Raw genomic sequence first — 23522 nt, 5'->3', positions numbered from 1 at the left:
ACGCAAGAGCCTTATTCCCTCCTTCATTTAACACACATTATTAATCAGAATTCTATGTGCCAGATGCATTGCCAGATCTCAGGAGTCCAGCTGCAAGTGAGCCTCAGCCCTCGCTCTGTCCTCAGGAGCTGTCTGTCCATCCTATGTGCTAATAACTATGTCTTTAGAAAGTGTCAAAGATGAGGAATTTAGATATAGTTTCATAAATGATAAAGAAATCCTTTTAATCAACAGAAATATATCAGGCTCTTGAAACAAGTATTTCTTAGTCTGGTATTTTTGCATATGAATTGAAGACCAATTACCTTTTACGTAATGAATATTTACTATGTTGTTTGGGAATTACTAATATACAAGCATGAGAATAAGGGAGTCTCTAACTTTAGGGATTTCACATTCCTGAGCTGGAGTGCAAAGGCCAGAAGGAGACAGTCACATAAACAGTAGTGACTTCAGGCCATGGATGTGGAGCCCAGAGCCAGAGCATCTTATATGGAGGTCCTCATCATCATGCCTACTCCTGGAGCCTTAATGTCCTTCCTCATTGCCCTCATCCCTTCCTTCTAGTTTGTCCTTCCAGAGTCAGCTGAAATGCCAGTCTCCCATACACTGGCTATCCAGCCATCCTGCCTTGTATTCTCTTGGTGCCCTGATGATTCTGGTCCTGAAGAACTCTCACAGACCCAGTCTGTCCTGACAGTCTGTTTCCAGGGTTGTGAGCTTCCTGAAGGCTTAGTCGCCTTTCCATCCCCAGTGCATAAGCTCATAATGTATTCACTCACAATGAAATGTATACCTTTCATTGAATTAATTCATTCCTGAGACAGCAGCAATTGAAAAGGACTTGAAGGACAGTGGGACCAGGGTGGAGGAGTAGAAGGCATCTGGGGCAGGACACCATTTGGGGACACACATAGTTTGAAGTATCAGATTTTTCTAAATGATTGATATGACTTTACTTTTGAAGGAAGGCATTACATCAGGAGAGTCCACCAGATCGTAGCTGAATGTAGTATATGGAGTAGGGACAGAGCAGCATCAGTTCAGCCCACTCTTGACACTTTGTCAGAAAGGGCCGCGGAAACATCGTCTTAGACTGTCTTTTTTCTGGAAGGTCCCTTAGGACAGAAGACAGGCCAGAGGACAACAGATAAACCAGGCAGAAAAGTGTGAAATGCTCTCATTATAATGCTTTTTCCATCTTGTTCTTCCTGCCCTGATGTTACAGGAAGCAAAGCAATGAATGGCTCTGCAGCTAAACTACAGCAGTATTATTGTTGGCCAACAGGAGGCGCCACTGTGGCTGAAGCCCGCGTCTACAGGGATGCTCGCGGCCGTGCCAGCAGCGAACCCCACATCAAGCGACCAATGAATGCGTTCATGGTTTGGGCAAAGGATGAAAGGAGGAAAATTCTTCAGGCCTTCCCTGACATGCATAACTCCAACATTAGCAAAATCTTAGGCAAGTGCTGCAGCCCAGCTGGCACTGGTCTCTCAGTCCACGAGGAGGGTAGGGTGGGTGTAAGGGTGTGAAGCAGGGGCAGAAGTTAGCCCCATAGGGAAACTCATTGACAGGGAGCAAATGAAACCAAACCAACTGCCCACAGCAATCTTGGTTATTTTCTCTCAGAATGCTACCACACCACAGCTCAGGTGAGGGAAGTTTTATCAACTAAGACTTTCTGAATTATCATCAGGTTAAGCCTGGCTAAAAACTTTAATTTAGAGCTGAACAACTTCTTCTTCTTCTTCTTCTTCTTCTTCTTCTTCTTCTTCTTCTTCTTCTTCTTCTTCTTCTTCTTCTTCTTCTTCTTCTTCTTCTTCTTNTTTTTTTTTTTTTTTTTTGAGACAGGGTTTCTCTGTATAGCCCTGGGTGATGGGCTTACATTGTAAACTTAGAGACTATTGAAAGAGGTCACAGGAGTCACAGGGACAGGCTACTTAAGGCTCTTACCCTGGCTTTTTAAATCCATATTTTTCAAGGTAGCCCAGCAAACAGACCTTATAGCTCAGGTTCACCTAGCTCACTAGCAGAGTTCACCAAGTACTAGCAGTGCCCCCCAAATGGCGTGAAATTCATGGGGTGTGGAACAATACCTCTAATGATAACTTGAAGACTTGTGAAATAAAGCTACATTTCATCTGACACTGTATGCCTAGTTCACATTTCGTGAGCCCCTCAGGGTAGAGCCCAGCTTTGCCAGCATCAGCCTCCAGGTTCCCAGGCTTAAACTCTGTTCCATCAGGGTAAGCTCTCCTCACACAGATTACACAGTTTGGAACTGTTGTGCTCAACATATTGAACATATTTTATTCAACATGCAGTATTATAGTCAACATGTTTCCTCTTTTGAGAGAAGAAACACAGACGGCCCTGTTCTGTTTAAGCTGCCACTGTAGAACAGAACCCCAAGGAGCGGCTGGAAAGCACCAGGCTTAAACTGTGGCTTTAATTCTTTAAATGTTTTGTTCAAGAGCAATAAATATTTAACCTGAGTAAAAACCAGTGATCTGGGCACACACAAATACACATGTTTTGTCACAAAATAAATGATTTAACTTGATTCTGAGACATTTGGAGGCAGGAGCCTCTAAGAAAATTTAAAACATTCTTTGGACCAAATAGAGGTGGAACATAGAAAGATCTTTCCCTTTCCTTTCCTTTCCTTTCCTTTCCTTTCCTTTCCTTTCCTTTCCTTTCCTTTCCTTTCCTTTCCTTTCCTTTCCTTCCTTCCTTCCTTTTTTTGTTAATTTTAATTTTTAAAGCAAATGTTAAATGTCATTCCTATTTAGAGAAATTTCAGTTTTAAAGTTTCAGAGGTAGGTGGCGGGATGACACTGTTTTTAATTTAAATACCTCTCAAGCTAAAATGTTTCTAAAGGACAGAAAATATCTATACATACATATATTTTTTCTAAATTCAAAGACATATAAAAGAAATTAGTGTTACTCCAGCTTCACAGCTGCTGATAACTTCATGTTTGTTTCTTGCCATTAGGTACTGGCATTTGTAAGCTTTCAGATGGATACAGACACCCTCTGTTTCCATCTTGGCAGCTTTGAAGAATCTCTATTATTGATATGCATCCTGTGAAAACATTATGAGGGACATAAAGAGTATATTCATTAAAATGTAAAACATTATGTGCAAACATTTCACATTTCCAGCATGCCAGGCATCCTAAGCTGGGGCCCTGTGCTGCTGGCAGCCCGCATAACAAGCTGATTGGCATAGCTGATGGATCTGCACAGCTTCATGCGTCTACCAGGAAAGGACGAGGATGCAGCGAGAGCAAACCAGGGTATTGCTGGCTACTGAGACTATTTGAACAACCTTGCCATTTGTTTATGTGTGAAAAATCATCACTGAAGAACTGCTAGCATCCAGCCTGCACAGCTGTGACCACTTTATCCACCAGACACAAAAATGCAATTCAATACATGTGAAAAAACACATCCCTTCTCCGTCAAGTGTTTAGATAATTCTTTGTAAACAATATTAGAGAAAGGAATACTTTTCCTTCTTCCTGCATAAACCCTGCTTTTAAAAAACTCTGGGTTTTATTGGTTCATCTTCGAGAGATCGTTTATAGAATGTAAGAATGGGACATATGACCCCAGCTGCCCCTCCAGGGCTACAGCCTTTAAGCAGAGGTGTGTCATCCTCGGGTGACAAGGTGACATGCACAGGATGGATTACTATATGGGTAAGAGTGCTAGCTAGCATTTGCCTAAAGACAAGAAGCTCTCTGAAAATGTGGTCAGTCAAGTATGCCTTGAAAATTTGTGCTGTTAACCCTTTGGGAGAGAGGGGGAATGGAGGGTAGGAGAGACAGATAGAGGCTGAGAGACAGGGAAGCGGGGAAGTTTCTTGGTTACAGCAGCAAAGCTATTTTAAAATTGCAGTGGGGCTGGTGAGATGGCTCAGAAGGTGAGCGTGCTTGTCTCACAAGCCCGGTAACCTACGTTAATCCTCAGAATTGATAGAAAAGTGGGAGAAGAGAGCCAGTTCCACAAAGATGTCCTCTGACCCACTCGCACACCTGGGCACATACAATCGTGACAATATTTTGTTTAAATAACATAGTATCACCAGCCACATCTTGAGAAAAAAATACAATATGCTTTTTTCCTTTTCTCTTTTTTCTCTTTCCTTTCTTTCTTTCTTTCTTTCTTTCTTTCTTTCTTTCTTTCTTTCTTTCTTTCTTTCTTTCTTCCTTTCCTTTTGGCTCTGTGGTTCAAAGGACAAGTTGAGAGGGTTGGTGGTGTATGGTAACAGGGGCTCCTGAGCAAAATCTGTAAAGTGATGGGAGATATGACCTAGGTCTGGAAGACATCATCATCCTTGTGACCTCTTACTTACTTAAGGCTATTCTCATGTTTAGGATCTCGCTGGAAATCCATGTCCAACCAGGAGAAGCAACCTTACTATGAAGAACAGGCCCGGCTAAGCAAAATCCATCTAGAGAAGTACCCAAACTATAAGTACAAACCCCGGCCGAAGCGCACATGCATCGTGGATGGCAAGAAGCTCCGGATTGGGGAGTACAAGCAACTGATGCGCTCGCGAAGGCAGGAGATGCGACAGTTCTTCACTGTGGGGTAGGTACTCCCAAGTGGAGCCCCACACTCCCCTTCCCAGGAAAGGACCACAGGGTGCTCCTGGCATGTGCATTTGGAAAAGAGATTAGTGAAGGGAGGGGTTGTGACATGTGGAGGGTATGACTATGGGACTCTGCTGTGTCACCAGCCTACAGCTGGGCTTCTGTCCCTACTCTACATGAACATAATGATACCAAGATAGCCAGTGCCCACACACAGAGTTTCTGGTAGTTTATTTAGACAGACAGACAGGGAGAAAAAGTAAAAACTGACTCTTAGAAATCCCCACAGCTTCCCAGCTTCTCTGGTGGCACTTCTGACTATATTCACAATGATCTGCTTTTGTTGTGGGATCTGCCACAAGATAATTGGCCTTGACATTGGTTAGAAGACCTCATTTTTGGCATCGTATCCAGAACTCCTGTTGCAGTAAATTATTCTGTGGTGGAAGCAGTAACAATGTGGATTTTCTTGCTTAAATCAGAAACTGGGCATGTTTTTGATATCTCCAAGTCTGATTTCATGTCATTTTGTTTAAAAATTAGGTAATAGATTTCTGGTATAAATTTCAACTTGGCTGACGGGCTGTCTGCATTCAAAAGAGGCCCCTCCTAACCACAGTAGTCAGGATAAGTGGGGCAGATAGATGCCTAGAGATTCCAGCAAACAGACCTTAGCAGCCTGTGGGGGTGGAAGCCCCAGGACCACTCTGGAGGCAGAGGCTGAAGCAGCTGCAGCCAAAGGGAGAATCCTGGGAGAGAGATGAAAGAGAGGAGTGGAGCAGGCAGAAAGGAAGCCACATTAGCTGGAGTTGTAAAGAGCAAAAGGGAGCTAAGCATGTGTCTAAAGGGTAAACTTGATTTCAGCAGTGAGCAGAGCACAGTCTGGAGGGGCCCTGAGAGTGTGCTGCACCAGGGTCCCGGGGAGAGCTAGGGCTCTGGACTCTGAAGGAATGCTGGTCCTGTCACCTATCAGCCTGTCACCTACCAGGCAAGGCCTTTCCTTTGCTAGCTTGCCCTTCCTCACATATGAGATGGGAGGAATGATAGAAGGCATCATGCAGAGTTGCGGAGACAATTCAAGATGGCAGAACTTGCAGAAGTCAGTACTTCGTACAGTACCTCTAACCCAGCATCATCATTTTTGACTTATTAGGTATCTACTATGACAGCAAAAATATCATCCTGAGTTCCCTATGAGTTTCCCTAAACTCTGCATTCAGAGACCATTTTAGGGGTAAAGAAAATTGTCCTACCTTATTAGTTGAAGATTCCAACATGTTAATAAATGAAGATGTGCCAAAATAGGCTTATCAAATATCTCTGTGCTATGAGTGTTTGCATCTTTTAAAATAATGCTTTTAACACAAAAAGTACAATGCAATATAATTTGACCATTCACATGGTAATGAGAGGATTTATGAAAAATACAGGTTCATAGTGCCCTTTCAGTAGGTTAGTCATTTAAACACAATATGGATTTAAGACTGCAATGATAAACAGCTTGTTTTAACCTGATACTGCATCCCTGAAATTGTGTTTATCTTTTGAAAAATTTAAACTTGAGAGCTTTTGTGATTCCTGGCCTTCTTGTGGCCCTATGTATTGAATGATACTTGGTGGGTCTCTTTGACCACAGCCTAAAAGGTTATCTGAAGTACTCTTCTGTTTCCTGAATCTTACTTGAATAGATGAGTTGTAGCAATGTTATTTTCCTTAGTTATCTTTGCTGTAGAGTACATTAAAATGGGCCTATATCCAAACACCACAACACGTACTGGTACAGACTTATAGTTTTATGTAGTCAAACGTAGTAGATTTGCGACTGACTCCCTGAAATGTAGATGACTTGATGACATCTGCTGTTTATTGGATGCCTAGAGTGCACTAGGTGCTTTGTATATCCAAGGATCACAATCCATAAACCTCTAAATAAGATACAGGAACTAAGGTTCAAAGAGTTTCTATGGCTCTCTAAGTTGAAGAGACATCAAGACTCAACTCTAGGTCTTTGCCTCTGGCATCCCACATAGCAAAGAAACTATTCTTACCATGTTCCCTCAAATGGCACCTCACAAGCTCTTCTGGAACAGACATGAGCATAGCTGTGTGGTTCACTAAGGGCTCATGGACCTTGAAACCAGTGTGGCACATGACTGTGGGTGTGCTGATTAAAGAAGCTTTGAGTTCAGGGGTTAGGCTGCTGCTCTTGACAGTGTAAGGAAGGACGTTTTAGTGTAGAAAAGGAGTCGGGCTGCCAAATGGCAGGCAATGACCAGAATGGCCTGTCCTCAACCTGCAGTGCTGAGTGTGTCCCTCTGCAGAGTTATGGGAACATCTGCTACATAAAGTTAGGTATTATCCCTACTCACAGATTCCGATTTTCTTTTAAATAGTTAAGTCTGATAGATTAGTAAGTCCCCAAGGTTCACCTTTGGAAATTGATCTTCATTAGCTCTAAGATTACAACCAGAGGAACAGAAAGCAAAACAAACAAAAACTCAAAGATCACTATTGACGTCTTGATGGGGCAAGATCGATTTTTATAGCTAATTTTGAAAAGACATGCATCCCTTTTGAGCCAGTAACACTATATACATTACTTTACATTTCTGTACATTTAAATGACTGCACAACTGTAACTGCTGAGTTAGATTTGTTTTAAAACTTAGCAATCACAAAAAGAATTCTGTCAATAACATGTAATAGAGTTTCCCCTTGCCTGGGATTTAACTCCTTCAAATGGTAGATTAAGTATCAGGATTTTGTGATTATTCTGTGAATATAGAATTTATACTCACTGAGGCCCATGTAGTTATAGTGATATATTTTTCTTGGGAATCATTACTAAAGCTGCTTTTTATTTTATTTTGTAGTAATTTACCTTTGAACTTGTAGGGAGTTACATATAGATACTGCAGAGTATCCAATGGGGTTGACTTTTTAAGCAACCACAGTGGAAAGATATTGAATTCTCATAGTATGCAATAGACCCTGATGAATGAAGAGTATAGGTTATTGAAAATATATCAATTATATTAGATAGACACCATCACTATTTGAGGATTGACAGGCATATTGTTGGTAGACGTGAACCCACTTGTCCAACGGAACAGTTAATCAGGGGCATTGTTGATGTTTAAGTTAGGGTGATGTGGGTAGAGAGTGCACCTGCCTTAACACTGTAAGCATACCTCACAGTTAGAACCCAAGGAGGACAGTACTGAAGGCACTGACTCCGAGACAGCCAGTTAGCTCCAGTGCAAGGGTGCCTTGGTAGCTGTTCCTCAGAAGCCCCACTTGCCCTTAGAATGCTTCCTTAATCTCTCTGCTTGTCAGTTTTCTACATGTAGAATAAGGATAGCCACAGCATCAATAACATGAGTCCCTCTAAAGATGGAATGGCTTATCATATGGAAAATGCTAAGAACAGTGTCTAACACGCAGACACTTAAAGATTCTTAAAAATAAATAAATAAATAAACCTGTGTCAGGTACTAGCTTAGAAGCATTGTTTCCCCAGATAATTGTGCCCTAAGTGATCTAGAAATCCTCCATTTTCATCTTAAATCTAAAGGGGTTAAAAGAAGCCTGTAAGACTCCAATAAATACTGGACATACTGTTTTCTGCACTGGCTGGTAAGGAACCAGCTTAGAACTCTCAGTAGATAATTCGAGAAGATGGCTTGAATTTCCACCCCTTCCTTACAGCATCAGCCACAGAGCCATGCAACCTACCTCAAATTCTCACAAGCCAAGCCCCGTGCTTCTGAAAGCTACATGGCTTCTAGCATATAGATACATATTTCTTTTATTTTTGGCAAAGCCAGACTATTCCAAAACCACTCTTGGGATTTAAGAACTTCCCCTCAGTGCTGAGCTCTCTCTAGCCCAGGTAATACTTTATTCTGCCAGCTGCATGCAAGCACTTCCAAGCTCTCGTCAGCTCTGTCTTGGTGTCCATGTTCATTATCTGCAGAGTCCCAGGCCTGCCGGCTATCCCCGCTGTGAAATCTGCAGTGTCTGAATTTTGACTTTGAAATTGATCTGTAAAGGAAGGAAAAGTGCTTTCTAGGAAAATGATTCCTGATTTTTTTTTTTTTTTTGGTTTGTTTATTGACTAAGCAGTCACTTGTTAAGGGCCTATTAGATATCAGTGAGATTCCCAGCTCTGTACTAAATCACCAAAGCTTGAGGCATTGTTTGTACAGACAAGAGATTTTTGGCACATTCAATGATTAGACAAGCCAGACAATGTATGATTGTGTTAGCTGAGCACAATTTGTCACACCGGCCACAATATAGGTGGTGTTACACCCAAAGAGTGCTCATCTAAACACATAGACATAAATAACTGAAGCTCAGGAAGGGAGTTTCCTATGCAGTAAGACTAGGCCAGCCACAGACACCCTGGAGGGAGTGCCTTGAGGTTTGAGAAGGTCTGGCTAGTTAAGAGTAGATTCCCAACTAAGAATAAAGGAGGGGTTTGTGTGAGGGAGGAAATGTCAGATGTGCAATAATATGGAGGCAGCCATGGAGAGAGTGTAGGGTAAGCCGGATGGAGGAACAGCAAAAGTCAACCTTCTTCAGCTTAGACTGCTTGTGTTCCAGTAATTGTTTGTTTTAAGTCTCTAAGACTAAATAATAAGATGACAGAACCAGAGTAGGATATAGCTTTAGACTTTATCCCCACAGAATCTGGTGTGGCCACAGAAGGGTCTTAGGTCTTCTGTGTTTCATGTCACCAACTAGCCTTGTAATCCTTAGCACATGACTCAGGCTCTTGGAGGCTTGGCATGCTGCCTCCCATGCAGCCACTTCCTTTGGAAACCTCTCCAATATCAGAAGGTTCTTCCTCCTTCTCTGCCATGAAACCTGCCTGCTCATCTGGTCTGGTCACCTGTTTATGAGGACAACCGTTTAGCCTTTAAATATTGTCAAGTCCTTATCTTTTCTTTGTCATTGTCCCTCCTCCCAGGCTTCTAGTCTCATATCTCTTCTTGACTGAAATGTCCCTTTTATTTTTTTAATTGGTTTTCCCTCCCATTTACCAGTTTGTTCCCACATCCAGTTACTGGGTATATTCAGCAGGGACTTACTGAGTGTGCCCTGTGCTCAGACCTTGTCTGGACTCTGGAGCTATGTTAGTAAAGAGTCCTATCCTTATGAAGCTTAAGTTCTAGTGGTGGAAGAAGTCAATCAGTCAATGAATAAGTAAGTGTATAAAATAGCTACAAGGGCCTTCAGAGAAAATAAGGATGGGAAAGTGGCAGAGTGTTGCAGAGGTTGTTCCAGTGCTTAAGGGAGCCCCAGGACATTTTCCTAAGAGAATGAGAACAAAGACCCAAGTTGGTAAGGAAGCAAGCTCTGCCTAGGCTAGGTAGAGAAGACAGCAAGCCCGAAGGTCCCCAGACATAACTATACCTAGCTTATTCAGGAAGACAGAGGCCAGAATGGCAGGAACAAAGAGGGAATAGGCAGAAAGAACAAACAGCAGAGAGATGATAGAGGGCCAAACTGTGAAAGACCTTTTAGGTCACTGTGAAGTTTTACTCTAGGCAAAGAGAAAGGGCTTTGAAGAATCAAAAACAAAGCAAAACAAAAGATACTGAGCTTTGGCCTGGGTTTTGAGAGAATCACTCTAATCACTGTGTTGGGACTTGTCTTAGGAGGAACAGCCTGTTGCAAAGAGGCTAGGCTCCTAGGATAAATCATATTTGAACTGAAGGTGGTTAGACCAGGTGTGTAGGAGTAGAGGTGCCAGGAAGTAGATAGATGCTAGATATTTTCCCAATGGAGAACCAACATGATTTGCTAATGGATTAACTGTAATTGAAAGAACTCTTACTAAGGATTGGCTTAAGCAACTGCAAAGGTTGGACATGTTTATCAAGATCAGAATGGCCACATAAAGGCTGGAAATCCAGAGATGAGAAGGAGTTTGGTTTTACACATGTAAGACTGAGATAGTCCTTAGCATTCACATAAAAGAACACACAAATGTGTGTGTGTGTGTGTGTGTGTGTGTGTGTGTGTGTGAGAGAGAGAGAGAGAGAGAGAGAGAGAGAGAGAGAGAGAGAGAGAGATTAGTTAAGGAGGGAGGTACTTACTAGAAATACAAATGCGCAAATGCTGGAGTGGTCAACACAGACATACTGTTTAAAGTCACCGAACTGGATGAGGATCAAGCTGACTTTGCATTCATTAATTAAGTTTGGAGATTGTTGGTGATCTTCTCCTGAGTCATTTCAGCACAGAATTGGGAGTAATCAAAATGGGTCAAAGGAAGAACTGAATGGAAGAGATAAATAGAGGGCCTCCTGAGTTTTGTTTTAGAACATCAGAGAAGTGGAGCAGCACCTGGAGAGGAGGGGAGAGTTGACATGATGGTGTAGATGGGGAGAGACCATGACTGGAGGGAATCCTTAGTAACCTGTGTGACAGAGGCCTCTCTGTCAGATTCTGAACTTACTGAAAGTTGCACAGTGCAGGTAGAGAGTTGGGGTCAGAGCCATGAGCAAGTCAGTTCAATGGTGGGGACTTCCAGGAAGTCTCTAGTGTCTAATTTCTAGTATCTAGTCCAGAAACTGTGTCTAGTTTCCCCATCATATGAAAAAGCATGTTGTCAGCTTAAAGTGAGAAGTCAGATATCTGATGAGCATTGAAAGCACGAGAGAAAAAGGAGTGTTCCAGGAGACTGTGCCATCCTCAGCCTGGACGGCCCAGAGGCTGGTGCACAGCTCACGTTTTAGATGTAGAGAGCAGAAGCAGGGCAGTGCAATTTCTCCACCTAAGTTCATCTTAGTGCCTGGACTGAGCAGGGAGTGACCGACCGACCGACCGACCGACAAGTAAAGCAGTGTTTAGGCAGGGGGTAGGTAGGGCAGAGGCCTGGAGAACACAGCAATGCACCACAGAAGAATCCCAGTGATGGGCAAAGTCGAGTCAGGAGAGGGATAGGCTTTGGGCACAATTTACATTTATTTGAGACATAAAAATAAATGAGATACAGATATTTTGTTTAAAATATTTCAGAAATCAATCACCTGTGTTTGTGAAAAGCACATTTTCTGTATTTAAAGAAAATGTTTGATAGTTTGTGTTGGTCTGCAAAGTTTAGATAGCTGTCACCTTATGAAATCTGTAAAATGGGTCAATATCACAGAAGAGTGTCCTCTTTACACTTGTAATTAAGGCAATAATAGCATATTATATATATAAATGTGTAAATATAAAGTATATGTATGCTATAATTATCCATAGTCAGTTATAAATGCAATATAGTACCTCCTGCTCTGGGCAGGTTAGCATAAAATTAAATTTGTGCTAATTTACTTTCAAAAAATTGAAGCATATATTTTTAGAATTTGAGAGGGAGCAGGATTTCATGTGATGTATCTACAAATAGATGTAACTTCTCCTATCACTTGCTTCCTTTTGACAAAGCCTCAGCTAGCCAGGTGCTAGTGAGTCCTCGGCTTATATCATCTCAGAGGTAATGAGACCTCAAGAGCTATGGTCATGCTTGTTGAACAAAGATGTGTGTGTGTGTGTGTGTGTGTGTGTGTGTGTGTGTGTGTGTGTGTGTGAACATGTTATAATCACACAAACATTTGTGTTATGTTAGGTAAAGGTTAAAGAACTGAAGATATCCCTCTGGTGACTGAAGGTCATTAAAGGCAGTGTGAGCACACATCTTCAGGCATCCTGGTTTTTCTCCTTCTATAAATAAGGCTGGTAACCTCTGTGAGGAAATGACACCTATGCTGAAGTGTCCCCGACCTGACAGGCTGGCAACAAGGCTTTCTGTGAGAGTAAGGTAGATAGAAAGTCATATTGATTTAGAAGCCTAATAAGAATTGTTCAAATGACCACTGACTAGAAGCTTTGATTAAAACAAGGCAGAAGGACCTTCTGGAACACCCCTGACCCATTTTCCAAACATGAATACCAAGACTCAGGAAGAGTTACTACAGCGATGCTTGTGGTGAATCTTGACTATAATTTGCTGCCCAGAACCATTGAGGACCACCTGATAAATGACGTCTCAGACACAGTATCTGGGTTGAGTAGAGCTTTAATTCTTGCACACTGAGTGAAAAGAGAGACTCCGTGGCAGCTCTTGCTGCACAGGAGAGCTTGACTGTCACAAGATCTGCTGGTTTGTTTGAGCTGGGGACACAGTATAAAGAGGTGATCTGGTGTGACTTAACTTGGCATGTGCTGGGATGAGGCAGGAGCAGCACGCCTGGTGTCTCTTATTCTTAGGGTGTAAAGCTCACTGCTCTTTATTACTGTGTCCTCCAGCCCCAGCTTCATCCTCAGCCTCAGTGATATCCAAGATTCTGGAAGGACCCCAGCCTGGAAAGTCCAGCTAAAGAAACAAGGGCACATTAGAATAGAGGCAGAGTGAATCCTTTGCCAAATGGGACTATTTGGGTCTTGTCAGGCCCTTCCCCATTTTTCTCTTTCATCCATAGTTCTCAAACCAAGTTGAAGATGACACCAACCCACTTAAGAGTACCATTACAACATACCCATGCCTCTCAAGGATTTTTTTTTTAAACACTGCTCTCTTGTCTCTTTTTAAAAATGGTCTCAGATGGACCTCTGTGGTCTTAACTGCAGTATTTGTGCCCAACCCAATGCCAAGTGTGATCTGAGCTCTGTGATATTTGCCAAGTTGAAGTTCTGCCTTTATGTTGTGAAACTGTCAGCAAATTGCTGCGTTGTATTATTTAACCACCAGCCACAGCTTTAGAACAGTCCAGGGATTCTTCCAAGAACATTTTTTGTCACTTCTGGCCTCTTAACATGTTACAGAGGGCTTGGTTTGGCAAATGTGGGTTAGGAAGTCCCAGGTCTCATGTGAGAACTTACAGTTTCCTTCTCTCTTTCATTTTGTTTGTGGATCTATACAGGCAACAGCCTCAGATGCCCATCACCACAGGAACAGGTGTTGTGTATCCTGGTGCTATTACTATGGCAACGACCACACCATCACCTCAGATGACATCTGACTGCTCTAGCACCTCTGCCAGCCCCGAGCCCAGCCTCCCTGTCATCCAGAGCACGTATGGTATGAAGATGGACGGCGCAAGCCTGGCTGGGAACGACATGATTAATGGAGAGGATGAAATGGAAGCCTATGATGACTACGAAGATGATCCCAAATCAGACTATAGCAGTGAGAACGAGGCCCCAGAGCCTGTCAGTGCCAACTGAGGAGCTTTTGTTTGCTGAATTAAAACACTCTGACATTTCGCTCCCTTTCCCCCAACAACAACAACAAAGTTCTTAAAGAGCCCGCATGCATTTGTGGCTCCACAATACATCAGCAGAATGGTCTTAATTGCTTCGTAACGTGTGAGACAGATTACGTTTTCCTGATTTTTCATAAACTTGAGTTTTTGTCGTTACCGTTACTGTTGTTGTTTATTTAGGTGAAGACGTATTAAATATGAGACACCGGGACTTGGAAACCTATCTCCGCCCATCGCCGTCTTATGAGTCTTACATTTCTGTCTTACTATTTTTCTTTTGGATGTTGACAAAGGGTTTAAGTTACTGTTTTAGATGGGGTTAAACATTCTCACTCAGGTATGCTGTGCCGGCTACAGGTTGTGAATGTGTTTTTATTCTGAATTACTTTAGAAAACAACTGAGGATTTCGTATTGTGAAACCGGACAAGTCCACGGCGTGAGCGGCTGCATATAGAAAATGTTCAAAAGGCCTCGGAATTCCATTTTTTTCAATGTGTAGAATTCAACTTTGAATGTGCCAAACTTTTTTCATAACTTTTGAATCTTAACTATTTTAAAAGTCTTACAGGAGACACTGCAAAGTCTTAGACAATCTTTGACATCTTAAAATAAAATAGCAAACCACATTTTTTTTCCAGAAAATGGTGAAGTACTCAGGAATCTGGAGACAAGATATTGTAAGGAATGAGCAAGGCTGCCACAGTACGTGAACCCAATTGTGTTTGCCTCTTGATGTGCCATCAGTGTGTGGCGTGGGATGACATAGATCAGAGCAATCACCACACCAGACACCACACGGTGGACTCCCCTGTCTGAGACCACACCAGACACCACACGGTGGGCTCCCCTGTCTGAGACCGCCTCTCACTACATCCATTCTTACCTTGCCTTTGCCCTGACATTCAATCTTAACACATTGTTCTCTTAAATAATTTATTCATTCCAGAATGTCAAGGGTCCACTTACTATTTATTTTAAAAATTATTGGTGGCATTAATTTAATATTTTTTTGCCCTCCTTGCCCTTTAACCTCTTTTTCCTGCTGGATACAAAAGATGTACATAGCAATCTCATGTCCCCAGAGCCCCTGGAAACATTTCTGAAGTGATGCTAGTACATGCATATATTGTTGTTTTTAAAGACAAGTGTGTAGCTGGCTGCAGGGTTGTGCATCTGTGTCAAGGTGTCCTACATTTAAACATGTATGCCCCCAGGAGTCACCATGACCTTGGGTCTTTGACTAGAGTTTCTTCCTCATTGAGTTTTTCAGTAAAGAGTAGAACCTGAGTTCCAGTCAGCAGTGAGGGTCAGCAGTGGTCACTGCCAGTCAAGGAGCCTCTCACAGCCACTCTGAAGCCTAAGAACCATGGGCCACACTGGGTCTACTTTGGACCTGGCATGCTGTCACCTTTACTGAGCTACTTGGTCCCAGCTGGCACATCCACGGAGATCTTTGCAAAACTCTACAGGTTGTTAGACAACTCCGAGGAAAGCCAGGAAGAAAGGAAACCACAGGCAAGGGAAGCATGGGTGAGCTGCCAGCTCCTAGGGAGAAATGCTAGAGGTACTCATGGCTCCCCTGAAGACCTCACTTCTCAGTGGCTGCTCGTGAACACTGCTGCCGATAAGCTCTTGCCACTCAAGGCAAGCTCTGGAGACAGAGACATGCAGCAGGGCTGAGAGGTAACAGGGCTCCCTCTCCCATCTCCTAACTATAGGCAGTTCTACTGTTGAGTTTGACCATCCTGAACCCAGGCCTGTTGTTTACAGGGGGCCTTACTCAGAGCCCTTCAGTGGGAGGTGTCGGTGAACAGTATAGCCTAGCATCAGGAAAAGAACAGCTCCATCAAAAATCGAGCCATTTTGTCACTTGGGAAAAAGTAGTAAAGCTTCATATTTATTTAAAGAGTGCTCCAGGCCATAGCTAATAGCAATAAGTAGGTCTAGCCAAGAGATGACCAGCTGAGGCATTAGCTGTGAGTGCTCTCCATAAGCTGTTTAAGGTACTGCTAGGGATGTTTGTTCTTAATATTACCTGGGGATTGGAATTTTGTTCTTGTACATTGATTTCATATGAGGAGGGGTCACTTTTCAAAAACAAAATGAGTATTTATTATGTCTTACTGATTTCTTGGACTCTCTCTCCTCCTCATTTTCTCCTCATGCTTCCCCACATCTCTTTGGCTTCTGCTCCCATTGGTATGTTTGTTTTTGTTTTTGTTTNTTTNTTCTATTTTTTTTTTTAAAAAAACTGTGCTGCATAGGTAGAATGTTGTATAGCTAGCATTGTATTGTATGTAATTAATTTTGCACAAAGGCAAACATTTAGCACAGTAGTTAATTTTGTTTGTTTTTATGACCATGCCAAAATAATATTCTGGGCTAGTAGAGAACAAAGGACTGTTCTTTAGGATTGAAACTTGATTTTGCTTGTAGTAAGAAAAAGAAAAAGGAAAAAAAATCCCACACACTCACAGATGTCGTTTCGTAAGTGTTACAAGCACTGGATATAAATGGTATTTTTATCACTGACTAATGTGAAACTGGTATGGAAACTACATGAACAAAAGTCACCTGTTTCGACTCGTGTGGGCTTGCCTCACAGTTGCCGGATCTGAGTCATTTTTACGTCTTGTTATTTCATTTATTTATGCAAAATACATGTGTGTAGGAACGCTCTGTGTCAGCTCCAGCTCGGCCTCAGCACTGGGGGCCAGTAACTTCTAGCCATATTCTCAAGTGCAAAAACTGTCCGGGAATGACTGGGTATGAATGCCTCTTTCATTGGCTCAGACAGTGATGCTGTATTCAAATCTAAATTTTGTGCATACACAGTTTATTCTATTTATTAGCCACACTTGGCTCTAAATATCCATGGGAATGGAGAATGACAATCACAGAGATCACTTACATCAGTGGGGCTTAAGCAAAGTTTTATGACTTCACCATCTCATTTTTAGAGTTTTCTAATTGTGTAAATATAACATAGAAATAGAATTTATTTTTGGTTCATGAATTCCTAGTGACATATAAGTTATGTATCTTCTTTCTGTTCTCTATTCATATGTGTTGCTCCACACTAAAAGCTGGCCCATCACATTTAGTGTGGACAGAGATTTATCAGCTTCAGTGAGGCAGTGTCTATCCTCAGCCAAGACAGCAGGACCCCTACCTGCTTCTCACACAGTCTGGAAACCGCTGGTCCCCTAGCTCAGACTCCTATTTCTAAATAGAAAGCTGAGGAGTTGTACCCACTGAGTTTCCAACAGAGTTAAAAGAAAATCAGCTTGCTTTGGGAATCCAGACCCATCTGCCAAGATAGTTCTGTGGCCCTAGAATGGCAAGAAGCAGGAGTTGTATTTCAGAGGTAAAGATCTACCTACAAGGTTAGTATAAACCCCACAGCATCAGTCAAGGGCAATCTGAAGTCACCTTCTTGCAATGTTCCATTTCCCAGTTTAAACTAGCTTTAAATCAGAGCCCAGGTTTGTCTCCATCAAAGAACTCACAAGATCAGATCTTTCTTTGTCAACTGGTAACAGCAGCATTGATAGACAGCCTTCTTACTAATGAACAGGTTCTATGGAACAGGAAGGAAGGGCAGAGAGGAAGGAACATGGGGACACAGAGAAAAGGTTCTTCCATGGACATGAGAAGCCTAGTTGGCAATTTCTCTTCCTCACTGGCAAATTCCAGGCCATGTTGTTTTCGCAAACACTCTCTCAACCTTTCAGGTTTGCATCATGCGCTACTTGATACCTTCTAGCCTGTCCTTAGCCTGCATTCCTCCTCCAAGGCCTGACACTGACTCCTAAGCCAGCTTCTAAATTCAGGTATGGGCTCCCAGTGCTGTTCCAGTTGTCAAATACTGGCCTCCTCTGGACATTTGCCCTGTGTGAGTGAGCCGGGGGAGTGCTAAAAAAAGGTGTGATCCCTCTAGGGCTGACACCAGGCTCCTGCAGAGCTAGGCTGCATCTCTAGTATACAGTCTCTGAGCCAGAAGCTCAGCAATCAAGGATGACCACCTCCTTCAGTAGAAACATTGTCTGGTCACCGTTGATGCCACCGAGGAGTGTTGCTCCCCAGTCACTCAGTTCCAATAAACTGACTTTACCAGCTCCTTAGGGAAAGGCAACACACATTACTTCATAGTTTTGAGCCACAGAAGTCCTGTACCAAGTGCCAACAACAGCAAAGATCTGCGTCTAGAAGAATCAGTTGAGATAATGGCCGGCCAGGTCTTCCTCTTGACTGAGAAAGCAGCAACCAATTGGCTGTGCCCTTGCCTGGTGTGCACATATCCTCTGAGGACTGGGCTGACCCTTGAGCTCATTCTCCAAGTGTAACAACAACGGTGACCTGGCTTGTCTCGCTCGCCCTGCCTTTTATAGGCCCTCTATCCCTGATGTGACTTCTTGGTGAGCAGGTATTCCTCCTGCTAATCATGTTGTTTCTAATGTCACACATGATCATGGGTCTGCACAGCAAAAGTAGATTGAAAATCACGACATTGCCAGCATAGTTCTTCTTTGTCCCCATCCTGACCTTTCCAAACACCTATAAACTGGCACTCTCGGGGACAGAGGGACAGGGATTCAGGGAGGGATGGAAAAGTCAGGGCTTCCTGAAGAGTCCCATCTGTTGACAAAGAAGCTGGTGGAAGGCGAGGAGGTGATGTTTCTTGCTGGTCTTATTTCCACAGAACTATAGGCATAGAGCAGGGCTTCCATGTGTGGTACTCTGGGAGTCTGGGGGATGTGAAAACATTTAATTGCCGTCACTATATATCACAGGTCTGCTGGTGTGCGTCCTCCATTGTCTTTCTTGGTGAGAGAGCATTTACTCTGTCCCCTTTTAAAACCCAGCCTTCATTGTATCCTCCTCCAGCTTGTAGCACATTAGGATGTTTTTAGCACTTGTTTTTGCTCATTCTTGTATTTGCCATGTACAATTCTGAATTACCCTATACAAGCCTCTAAGCTGTTACTACATAACTTATCTTACTGTAACCCTTTTCTTTGCCTACATTGTAATTTGTTTGTGATGTATATTGTGAGATTGTATTCTATGTTAATTTAATCAGCACAACTCACTGACATGCTGGACTGACATGCTGGCTGCTGTTTTGAAGTATAAAGCTTGTGAAGGGCTGTCCGGACAACTACAACTCTGTTGCCAAGGTACTGTGCATTGGTTCCCATAGCAACACTGTGGGTGTGACCCTTGAAACTCTAGGGACATTCGGCACACCCTCCAGCAAATTTTAAGTGCAGATTTTCTTTGTTGAAACTCTATGAATACCACAGGTACCTACGTGGCCCATGGCTGGTAACTATTTTGGGCAATTAGAAAAACAAACAAGCATTAAAAAACTAGTGTCTATTGCTGCTTTGAATATGTTTGAAAGTCTGAAAATGTAAATAGTTTATCAAAAAAAATCTTGTACAGTCCAGTGTAAAGTTTTTAAATGACCTGAAGGGTTACCATCACAGCTTTCCCACACTCTCCTCTGGATAGTGATAAAGAGAAGTTTGCTAAGGACTTAAAGAATTGGGAAAAAAACAGAATCTCTTCAAACGCAAAGGAGTGGATCACTGCCCCTAGATTTGTCACATACACAGACCTCTTGGATCTTGTTGGACAGTATTGGCATGAGACAAACTCAGCATGGAACACCCTCCAGTGGGACTTGTCCAGGGCTTTCCAGCTCTGCCTCACAATTAAGGGACAGGATGAGATAGAAAGGCGTGCCGTCTTTGTCTATCCTGGAATACCTTGGCACCTTAGCTACTTTCCCCCTCTTTGCACAAGGTGCTTTCCCGATATGTGTTAGACACGCCATCCTTGGGTGATAATGTATATGCCATGAGAGGGCTCAGGCCCACGGGGGAGTGTCTATAGGAACTGCCTATTTATGCTCATTTACCTCAAGACTGTCCTCTACCCTAAACTAGTTGTCATCACTCCATCTTTTGTACTGCTGTTGACACTTACCAATTAAAGATAAATTTTGTTTTATGACCTCTGTGTTTGGCTTAATGTATGCCCTCAAACCCTTCCTCCACGGAGTACAGCAAGACCCAAACTTATGAACACCTCATGCCAGAGCCTGGAGGTCCCAAGCGTCCTACATGGTGTCTCTGAACTCACTGCAGGATGGAGGGGGGCTGGCCAGACAGCTTCACAGCCCTTCACCTGCTTCCTCTCATGCCCCACACACCACTGCAACAAGAAACTCTTTTTGATAGGAGGAAGGAACAGGTGTGGATTCTTCCAGAGAAGATGAGAGGGAAAGGCTCTCCCTGTCTCCTGACTTCCTTTTGTGTGCGAATGAGCTGGGTCAGATGTGGAGGCCCTGGGCACCAGCCTCTGAGCAGAGCAGCTTATGGTGCATGAACATGCTGAGCGGATGCCTAGTGGCTTCTGCCTCCTACAGGAAGCTCCTTCTGCAGTTGAGTGCCCCCTAGAGGGAACTTCTGCTCCCAGTAATAGTGGCTTTTAGGGTATTTACACACAGTTCTATGGGGCTCAGAGTCTGAGGGGCCAGAGTGAGTGGGCCTTAAAATAGACTTGTCAGATCAGAGCTACAGCAGGCCAGAGTAACAGAGAGCGTGAGGGCCAGAGACCCAGTGGCTTCTTTTCTTGGTATTCCCTATACAAAAGTCCTCTTTAGAGAGAAGCCAGGAACCTGTGAAATTTTATCCCAAGCAAGTTGACACAAGCTGATTAAATCTGCAACCATGCATCTCAAGGCCTCCCTCCAGCACCCAAAGGCTTTTGCTGGTTGGTTTTCTGCTTTTATGGGGGTTTGTTGGTTTCTTTGTTTTATCTAGGGTTTCATGGAGCCCAGGGTGACCTGAAACTTACTGTGTAGCCAAGACTGACCTTGAACTCCCTAGTATTGAGGTGGCACTCACATGCCACTACCCCCACACCCCCACTTGCCCATAGGTCTTGAAAAACCTAGGTACATTAAAGAATGACATTAAAGAATGGACTTAGCAGTCACAGGAATCTGGCTTTGTCAGCTGACTCAGTATTCCCTTCTGTCAAATGGGATCTTAGCCTCTACCTCTTAGGGTGAGAGATCTGAGGATGGGAGCAATGTGGAGTGAGGTGGCAGGTGTAAGATATACTGCTGCAGGACGTCACGCAGAGAGCCTGACCACATGGCTACCTGCCACCTCTGAGCCCACCATTCTCTCTGGCAAATGTCTGAGCTGCTACCGACTGAGCCAAGTAAAGGACAAGGCCTGTCTCCCTCTTCCAAGCCTGCTTTCTCCCCGAGGTCATCCACTGCTGCAGGTCTTCACAAAGCCAGGCCTGCCCTCCTGAGCTTTCCTATAGTCTTTGGCTTGTCACTGAATACTCCCTTCCTTCCTTGACAGCCAGACCTCTGCATACCCACAGTCTCATCTTGCTCATGATCCTAAGTACCCACAATTCCTGGCTGCTGCTCTCACACTCTGCTGCTTGTTTTCCAGCCTGGACCACACAAAATTTCCCTTCTGGGGGAACTCACTCTCTTCTGTTTAGAAATTTTCCACTTGTTTTTGACTCTGCTTTCCAAGGCCTTCCCCAAACCCCAGTTTCTGGGCTCCCACATAACACTTTGAAAGGATATGTGTGTTTCCATTCCCATGTCATCTCATGTCTTTCTGAGGATGAGACTAAAACTCAGAGAGGTCAAGTCCATTTCCAGGGTTTCTGGCCATGTGCGTGTGGCTCTTTCCTTGGAAGGCTCCCTTTGACTCTTAATTTGTTTTATGTATATGTCTACCTGTATAGACATTGTATTACTTTTCTCAACTTCTCTGACTAGTTCTTGACAAAAGCATCTTTTCTTGGCTCAGAGTTTGAGGGTGTGGTCCATCATGGCGGAGAAAGCATGGCTGCGGGAGCCTGACCAATGAGCATAGTGCATCCACACTCAGAAAGCTAAGGAGAGTGAATGCTGGTATTCCATTAACTTTATCCCTTTTATTCAGTGTATTCTAGTCCATGGAATGGAGATGTTCACATTCAGGATGGGTCTCCCTCCTGGTCAACTCTGGAAACTCAACTCACAGTTTGGAGGTGGTTCCAAATACAGTCAAGTTGACAAGGACCAACAGTGACAGACATTCTCCCTCCAGTTGCCCCTCATATGCTGTCAAACTGCTCCTGTACCCAGGGCAAAGTATGGCCCTATTTGCCTTACAACATGGAGGGGGCTGTATGTTAAGAGTAAACTGCACATGAAAGAAAGAGGGCCAGGCCAAAATTGTGTCTTCTTTTATAACTCAGACTGCAAGTCATGATTCTCACCCAATTTGAAAGTAAGGAACAGCAACTTCACCTTGTTGGGGGAGTTATGGAAGAAGGGCGTGGATGTTGCTGTGACCCTCTGGTGCATTGTTTGCTGTCTGAGGGACCTGCCTGCTTACCCTTTCCCTGGCACCCCACCTCCAACTATGTCTTCCCTCTACAGGGTCTTGCAAGGGGCCAGTGTTGACGCCAGTGTCTGAAACTGACATCACTGTCTTAAAACTGAGCTGTGGCCCAACCCTGCCAAAGCCAGTATGTTGTTACCAGGACCCACAGACCCCAGGAGAGGCCAGCTCTGAGGAAATAGCTCAGGGGAGAGCAGAACATTCTCCAATCATTGTGAGTTGGAGGCATTGAAGTTATTACACGCTTGAGAGGGGGGTTGCTTCCCTCTCAGTCCAGATACTTACAGAAATGTTCGAACCAGTCTAGTCTCATATTAAGGTGAGTTCCCTGGGGTATTTGCAATAGAATTTGACTAATATTCATTTCTATACAAGACCATCAAAGAAAGTAATGTCACTCATCAGCACAATACCGGTGGCAACACAGATCCTATATTGATGTTTCAATCGGCACTGCAACAAAAGATGCCTTAAAAGCAATAATCAGCAGAGAAGCCACAGAGTCATAGAAAAACAGTTCAACAGTTTTCTGGCTCAGAAAATATTGGTGCAGTGTTCTAAATGGTTCTTAAAAGACCCGTATCATCAACTACACTTAAAATGTGAGGTTGGTTGAGAAAAAAACAATGTAAATCTCAACAAAGTCTTCAGAGTTCTGATCTTGGGTCAAGGCTGATATGCATTATCATACACACTCAAGCAAGGGTGCTTACTACTGCATTCTTCTCTTTGAATCTTATTTATAATTCTATTGAAAGTAGCAGCACACATTAATTTTGGTGAGTCCTCAGCACTCCTTTATAAGTATCATAGGAAATGGTGATTCTTTCTATGAGTTGCCCAATAATGCAAGGCCCCTCTGCCCTTTGGAAACTAAAGAAGTACTGTTATTATTATTAATGGGTTGCAGAGACAGGTGTGAAAATTAAGACAGAGGAAAAAAATCTCAAGAATTGTACGATCACTCAAGAACAGTCAGGGTCCTGAGCCAGGGATAAGCCAGCTGTTCAGCCATGATACACTATCCTGCTGTCAGGGCTTACAGGGAAATTAGAATGCATTTAATTGCAAAAAGTAATCATATTCTATATTTGGATAAATATCCCCATAAAATCACATGCGATTATTGCCCATCTTAAAGAAGTTAATTCACTAGGGAAAGATGCTTGTGAATGTTGAAAGGAATAACACCTGCTGAATGCCTGGATGTGGGCCACTGGAGAA

General features: G+C 43.2%; 1 protein-coding gene across 13 annotated transcripts in view; it reads left to right on the top strand.

Annotated features, from left to right (window-relative positions):
- Sox6 (SRY-box transcription factor 6) overlaps window positions 1-19888 on the top strand; it is a 550047-nt gene extending 530159 nt beyond the window's left edge. For 10 of the 13 annotated variants that reach the window (XM_029537970.1, XM_029537945.1, XM_029537949.1 and 7 more), the window contains 3 exons: window positions 1229-1462; window positions 4387-4603; window positions 13524-19888. In XM_029537970.1, the coding sequence (XP_029393830.1) occupies window positions 1229-1462; window positions 4387-4603; window positions 13524-13827 (755 nt within the window). In that variant the 3' untranslated portion in view covers window positions 13828-19888. The remainder of the gene's footprint in view (window positions 1-1228; window positions 1463-4386; window positions 4604-13523) is intronic. The other 3 variants (XM_029537995.1, XM_029537977.1, XM_029537974.1) reach the window with 1 other exon arrangement.
- Window positions 19889-23522: the final 3634 nt, after the last annotated feature.

The sequence above is a fragment of the Mus pahari genome, chromosome 1 (assembly GCF_900095145.1).
Source record: "Mus pahari chromosome 1, PAHARI_EIJ_v1.1, whole genome shotgun sequence".
Taxonomy (NCBI): Eukaryota; Metazoa; Chordata; class Mammalia; order Rodentia; family Muridae; genus Mus; species Mus pahari.
Note: the sequence above shows the minus strand (reverse complement) of the source record. Positions and strands in the feature narration are given on the sequence as shown.